Source organism: Liolophura sinensis, chromosome 12 (assembly GCF_032854445.1).
Source record: "Liolophura sinensis isolate JHLJ2023 chromosome 12, CUHK_Ljap_v2, whole genome shotgun sequence".
NCBI lineage: Eukaryota > Metazoa > Mollusca > Polyplacophora > Chitonida > Chitonidae > Liolophura > Liolophura sinensis.
Genome location: NC_088306.1, coordinates 15,500,820 through 15,507,975, shown reverse-complemented (window position 1 = coordinate 15,507,975; position 7,156 = coordinate 15,500,820). Strand labels below are relative to the sequence as shown.

The window sequence follows — 7,156 nt, the reverse complement described above, 5'->3', positions numbered from 1 at the left end:
CCCTCCATTAAATGTAGACCTTACAATGCTCGATAGTGCTATCAAATGAACCATTGCGCGATGTAGTATTGTTCTTGATTAATAGCCAGGTAATTCAACTCAGAACTGTTACAGTGGGGCTTAAATATCAGTTCAACACGAACGTTCATTCGGTTTGATTGTCCAAAATGTAAACAGCGTGTTATAACTCATTTCTCAACTTATATATGTGCATGGAACTATGAATGTGTATGCTGAAATGCCAGTCCCGACTTAGCTAGAACTGCCAGCCTGCTGAATACCTGTTGGATTTTTATCTCAACATGACGGACTTTACGGAAGATTTTCGTTGTGTTTCGTGTCTGGAATAGCTCCTGGGCCTATAGCCTTCAAAGAAATTACATTCCTGTGAAAATACATGTCATGGGTACACGTTGCTATCGTAGCCGCACGTATAGCTCGGTGTCGAACTGGATTACGGTATCAATAACTGAGATTTCCTGTTAGAACCTGGGTCATACAGCTAAATTCGAGATTGCTGTGTTGACATCTCATCTGACGTGACCTATCTGATATTGATTACAGGTGTGAAATCTGGACAGGTGGTGTTTTATTGCTCGTTGTACACCTTTTACAGCCTTGTCAGTCAATCTTGGCAGGAAAGCTTGATGTTGGTGTTGTTGTTGGCAACCATACCGTTGTATGTGAGGATAAGATACCGTAAGAGTTGTAACTCTGGAGACAATTTCATGGACTAGAAAATTCAGCACTTCATTCACAGGTGATAAAATCTCTGACAGATGTTAGCAAACCGACATGACTACCAATGGGTTCAGAGATTACGGCACTCCAGAACCAAACGCAAACGATGAAAGGCTCTCAGCTAGTCCAACTCATTAACATGGACCTTTCTTAAATTAACGAAGCTGAACTACCACGGTACAAATATCGACAGCGTTTACAAGGGTGATCGGATAGTGAACATGTAACTAGCATTTTAATCCAGTATTTGAGCAATACTAGAAGATGTAACAATGTGGCGGCGAAACAGTTCATATACATCGGTATACCAGAAGGAAGGGGTGTAGGTCTCTTACCTACTTGGACCTGCATGCTAAAGGATGAAATTGACGGGGCTTCCTCATGCGTATATGATTTGTGTGTTTATTTGTCCTGATTATGACCGGGGAGTGATTTAAATGTCTACCATACTCAAACAAAAGGCATAAGCAGTGAGAGTTGTTATTTAAAGACGGTTGCGAAGAGAAAAGACGTTTTAGAAGACTACTGATACCTGCCTGAAGGAGGAATGTTTGAATCAATGTACTTGTGCTAATGTTTGAAAGCAGATATACCTGAGTTTGTGGCCACACGACAGGTTACATACAGAGGGCACTGCTACTGCGTTTAGACACAAGCCATGCCGTCCTGTACCTAAAAAAACAGTATACGCACAGTACATGTAAGTCAGTACCAGCGCCTTTAATAGTCCTGGAGACCAAATATCAATATCTGTGGAAGTAAATGATTCAAGGCAAAACAACTGAACGGTTATGAAGAAGACGTAAGGTTGGCTGGCAAAGTGGTCAGCGTATAGTCATAGTGTTGCATATAACAAGGACAGTATTACTTGTAATCCATGGTACCGGCCATGGGAAGATCGGACTTTCCGAAGGGATAATTGGCCTGCTCGATCCAGGAATCCGTAGAGCCTGTTGGCCTCTCCAAAGCTCTGCTCATGACTTATGAATCATGAATTTGGTTTTCATGACGTGTAACTTCTTGCACAATTTCTGATAAGGAGGATCCATTTTCTGATCCTGAATTTGGTGGGCTGTTTCCTTATACCAATACAAGAAGTCGTGCCTTCATGGAAAATCCAGGCTTTTTGCCCTTTTATTTATTCTTTTAATTCCTGCCTGATTCAGACTTCGCATGAAAATGGCCAACTTCCGTATTGATTTTACGCCATCACAAATTCGTACATTTTCTAATGAGGGCATGATTCAAACACTGCCACAGTTTGTAAGACATGGCTCGTGGATGAATCCCGAAGGAAAGAATGGAATAATGGATAGAATAGGAACCAGTGGCACTAATAGTGATCGGAGAAAAGGGTACATCGTAAGCGAAGCTGGCAGAGAAGCCAAACAGGAGTTAGGGAATCTGGTGAGTGAAATTCATTTTGTACAAAGTTGTGTATGTGTAAAGGATGTACAAGAGATAGCTTAACACAAATTACTACTGCAAAGAGTGTTTGATTTAGCTGTTTGTGTTGTGACGTGGTTTATCCATTAAACCATCTTGGGAATTGTTATTTAACATCCAATACTAGCTGGTCGATGTTGGTTCTTTGAAAAGACAGCTATGTTATGATAGTTAATCATGAGGGTTAAATTCTCTCTGATGAGAACTCGATTTGCAATTCCGACTGTCTCATCTCCAACATTAGATATGTAATTCTGCACAATGATGTCTACACATTTTTCAGAATAGTTAAAAAAGAATAGTTAATTAGTTAATTACCTTTCAAATAAGGGGTTTATGTGTTGCTTGTGACTATTTGCCAGCGATATAAACACATCATTGTCATTCTGTGTTTTTTAACATGACAAACGTTTCCCATGACCTCATCGATAGCAATCATTCAAAACAATTATTGTGTATTTTTTAATTGTGTACCTACCATTGTGTAATCATTATCTTATATCCCTTAGCGTGTACACATTAGTAGCAGACTCCTTATTCTTGGCTCAAAATTGTAGACTCCTCACCTTAAACTCATTGTTTTTTTTTATCATTACTGCTTTTCTTATGCATAGCGTTTGAGGTAAAATAAACCAACAATAACATTTTTCGCCGTGTGTTGACGTGAACACATCGTCACAATTGTATCGAATTTTGTCTGTGGAACCATCACTTGTATGGCAATCGTACTAAAGACGCCAGAAATTTTTTGAACAGGCACAAGGTCTAAAAAAAATGGTAGCTTGATTCACTAAACAATATCGTCTAAATATTTACCTTTGACACACACGTGCGATGTGCTGAATAAACAAAGCAACGTTAACTTAAGCTTTAGAAAATCATCTCCTGGTTACACCGGCTGATCTTTGAAGACTGTCTTGTCATGTATCAATGTTTTCCATATCTAAAAGAGTTACATACTTGCGGATCAGTTCAATGTTTTGTTTTTTTGTTTTTTTTTTCCATCACAAATCCATCAGGCTTTGCTGGTCAGTTGATTTCATTTTTTATTTGATTTATTTATTTGATTGATGTTTCACGCCGTACTCAAGAATATTTCTCTTATAGGACGGTGGCCAGCAGTATGGTGGGAGGAAACCGGGCAAAGCCCAGGGGGGAACCCACGACCATCCGTAGGTTGTTGGCAGGCCTTCCGACGTACGGCCGGAGAGGCAGTTGATTTCTCCTTACATATGTACTACCACGCCATACAAATGACCTTTGATACCAGTCAAGCTTGTCAAGATGTGTTATCTAAGTTAAGTTAAATATGTTTATTAATAATTAAAAACTAAACCGTTGATGAATGTGGTTTGCATATGTGTTGTTTACTTTATTGATTTCTTTGATATTCTACACAATACTCATGATTATGTGTGGTTTTACGAAGGTTATATGTTTATTGAGAAATTCATTTGTATCTTAGAGTCCAGTCGGATTTTGCCGAGGAGAAATCCGTTCTCGCAAGGATTCCTTTGATAAAAGAGGAACGCTTAAAACTCACAAAGCAACCATTCCAAAGAAAGGTCAAATCAAGCTCACGGCCATGGACTACGAGATGGAAAACCCCACATTCTATGATAAACCGACAGGTACAGAGAGTTGCTTGTTTAACACTCTACGATAACCAGAAAGGGATAAAAAAATTAAAGATTAATTAAGATTATTTTCCTAACAACTGCTCTCATCGTACCATAAGCAAGTACAGTTATAGGCAGTTGTTCGTTTGACTAATAAAGCTAAAATTACTTGGTAGATACCATGGACAGCTGTTGTGGGTTTTTTGTCTAGTAAGCCAGAAAGTCACTTTCTTCCCCAAAAGCCACCGTATTTTACATAATCATACGGACACAAAAAGTGCTTATTTTTCTAGAACCAGAGAGCCGTTTTCTTGTCCAAAAAAGAAAAAAAACACTATATTCTACCATATACAAATAATTTCAGAGCGACAGTATATCACCGGTACGTGTGGCTTTACCAATTGTCACGCTGAAGTCGTTTCTCTGGTTTTATTGTCTGTGCTGTAGTTTTTTAACCCTAACAGATATATTTATTTATTTATTTATTTATTTATTTATTTATTTATTTATTTATTTATTTATTTATTTGATTGGTGTTTTACACCATACTCAAGAATATTTCACTTATTCGACGGCGGCAAGCATTATCTCGGGAGGAAAGCGGGCAGAGCCTGAGGGAAACCCACGATCATCCGCAGCCTGCTCGAAGACCTTCCCACTTACGGCCGGAGAGGAAGCCAGCATGAGCTGGACTTGAACTCAGAGCGCTAACAGATTCAGTGACTTTGGTTTATTGTTTAATGCCTTCAGTATGTAATCTGTTTTCTTATACAACGAAAATCCAAAATATATATACAATGGGCTTGCATATTATTTTCACAGTCGATGACCAAAACATTGAAAAGAAACAGCGTAAAAGGCGACCGAGAACGGAAAGTCTTACCTAATCAGCCGTCCTGAGATCGTGGATCAAATCCGTGAAGGGGACAAGCGACTGACGGAGGAGAGGATCAAAACTGCCCTGAGGAGGGCGAGGATGGCCTAGCCTCCCACACTGTCCCGGGATCTCACCTCTCTGCTGAACTTCACGGTAAGAATATACTCCATCATTTCCGTGTTATTTATTCATTAACTAACAGTGCTGGCTTAAGCCATGGTGCTAGGTAGCGTATAATTTACTACTGTTTAAAAAATGAATAAATGCTTGAGGGTTTTCCGTCGTACTAATAACAATTTTTCAGTCATATGACGATGAAGAGTCAATAGGTGTGTGTACATATACTGTGTCTTCTTGTGGCAGTCCGAGTCCATGCCACAAAGTGCTGCCGTTGTACTGACACCGGGTCAACCAGTCCACGTCTCATTGCTCTGACCTCTCTGCTGCGTGTCAGTAGAGACAGAAGCAAGTACCATTTTTAAAGTCTTTGGTATGACCCGACGTGGGTTCATCCCGGGGTCTGTCGACTTCGAGTACTATATTTTAAACATATACTCATATACAGTATGCATGCAAATGTTAATATAGAGTATAGCCCTAACTTAGGTAAATTGAGAAGACGATGTATTTCACCGGTTTTACGTGTGACCATTTGCCAACTACCACACTGTTGTCGAGGCTGGTTTTATTCACTCAGAGTAGAGTGAGATGCATCATGTGCAGGATGGCGTCACGAATGAGGATACAGAATAGAGTGAGATGCATCATGCAGAGGATGACGTCACAAATGAGGGTACAGATCAGAGTGAAATGCATCATTCTTAAAACGACGTCACAAATGAGGAGACAGTATAGTAGAGAGATGCATTATGTGTAGTATGACGTTACAGATGATACAATAACAAACAACAGCTCTCTCAACGAAATGAAGAGTGCCGTGAATTAATTACACCCAGAAGACTGTTATATCAAAATCCACATAAGACTAGTAGATTATCGAGTGTTTTAGCCTTGTTTCCGCATTACTAAGGTATTGACGTTTGGGTCGCCGTACTGACCCTCTGGCTTTTGCCTCGGTTCGATACGGAGACCCTTAGGCCAATGGGGAACTCGTAAAACTCTTTCCCGCCTGTTTCAAGACGGTCCAAAGCTGTGAACTCATGTTCATTCGTCTATTAGGTCACAATTATCGGGTGTATCTGTGCTCACAAAACATATATGAAGTACTCAGTCACAAAAGAAAAAGATGCGTTCTACTGTTATTTGGACCTTCTGTGTTACTCATCCTCGAGTCTCCCCATTGTCGATTGATAACATATTATCAGTGTTTCACGCCCTACTAAAAATATTCCACGTACAGACCGGTAGTCAGACTCAAGGCTGGATAAAACTACCGCATTTCACCAGTACCCTCACAACCCCTGTGGCTTAAACCGTAGACAAACCAGCCAAAGCTGGAGTTTAACTTGCTATAGGTCACTAGATAAGGGTTAACAACTGATATGGCAGCTTTGAGAAGTTCTTCTTTAAAATTACATTTTCCTTTCCTTCTATATTTAGGGACCATGTTCCTGGAAAGAAGGCATCGTTGTCGCTTCTTGTCTGAACTTTCATTTTCCTTCCCTTCATTTTAAGGACCATGTTCCTGGGAAGAAGGTATCGTATGGCATAAACCAAGAAATGCGGATAGATTCTTCTCCGCTTGCCCCACAATGGCCTTAAGTTGTCTACCGGAACAACGACACTCGTCCGGAACATACAGCTATAGCTCAGGCAGTTGGCAGACACAGATAGGACTTACACCGTCCAGTTTGTACCTCGAGAGAGGAATGGGAGGAGAAAGAGGTACACCAATAGCTTTTTCATCCCACGCCAATGAAACGTCCCCCAGTCTTCATGTAATACCTAGTCGGACCCCTGTAGTTCCGGCACAGACCCCTTGCGTACCCCTAATCTCCCCTGGTGTTCCCAGTCATTCGCCTGTCAACCCGGTGTATACCTTCGGAGCTTGTTTCGGGAACAAGGGTGTGTACAGCCTACCGCCTGCCGTCTCCATCTCCAACTCCTGTTCCAACCGCCTTCAGGGTGGCAAACGTGTTCCCACCTATGGCGAACGAGGCCCTGGCCTTTACGCCCTTCGTCCAAGGACACGCGATCACTGCCATGACCAAAGAGTCGCCATTTTACAGTCCTAACGCTCAGAAATACATACTGACGTCTACAGACTATAGGGTTCATCATTCAATGGCACCAATTGCTCCAACCGCGAGCTCTGTGTTGAAGGCTGACACTCATGGGCATGAAGAAATCGAAAGTGTTTGCGTGTCAAACACATGCCGTAATTCAGTCAGCAAACGCTGAGTTTTCATAAAGAAATCAGTAACTTTTCAGACAGAAATCAATAACTTTCCAGACAGCATTCAGTAAGTTGGGTTTGAAATTATCCTGTGGAAATGTTGCGTGATGTTGAATC

At 40.9% G+C, this 7,156-nt stretch overlaps 1 protein-coding gene across 1 annotated transcript; it reads left to right on the top strand.

The window, feature by feature from the left end:
• The first annotated feature begins 2,029 nt into the window (after positions 1 to 2,029).
• LOC135479098 (uncharacterized) lies at positions 2,030 to 6,408 on the top strand. The gene is made up of 4 exons (XM_064758820.1): positions 2,030 to 2,148; positions 3,653 to 3,818; positions 4,629 to 4,836; positions 6,319 to 6,408. Exons 1-3 carry the CDS (start codon positions 2,050 to 2,052, stop codon positions 4,691 to 4,693), a joined length of 330 nt encoding a protein of 109 aa, XP_064614890.1. The 5' UTR covers positions 2,030 to 2,049; the 3' UTR covers positions 4,694 to 4,836; positions 6,319 to 6,408.
• The last annotated feature ends 748 nt before the right edge of the window (positions 6,409 to 7,156 follow it).

What these genes read in the sequence shown, in the direction of transcription:
- LOC135479098 (XM_064758820.1), top strand. Translation starts at nt 2,050, where the DNA reads ATGGATAGAATAGGAACCAGTGGCACTAATAGTGATCGGAGAAAAGGG. An exon ending in AACAGGAGTTAGGGAATCTG is followed by an intron (nt 2,149 to 3,652) that starts GTGAGTGAAATT and finishes TTTGTATCTTAG; the next exon opens with AGTCCAGTCGGATTTTGCCG. An exon ending in ATTCTATGATAAACCGACAG is followed by an intron (nt 3,819 to 4,628) that starts GTACAGAGAGTT and finishes TTATTTTCACAG; the next exon opens with TCGATGACCAAAACATTGAA.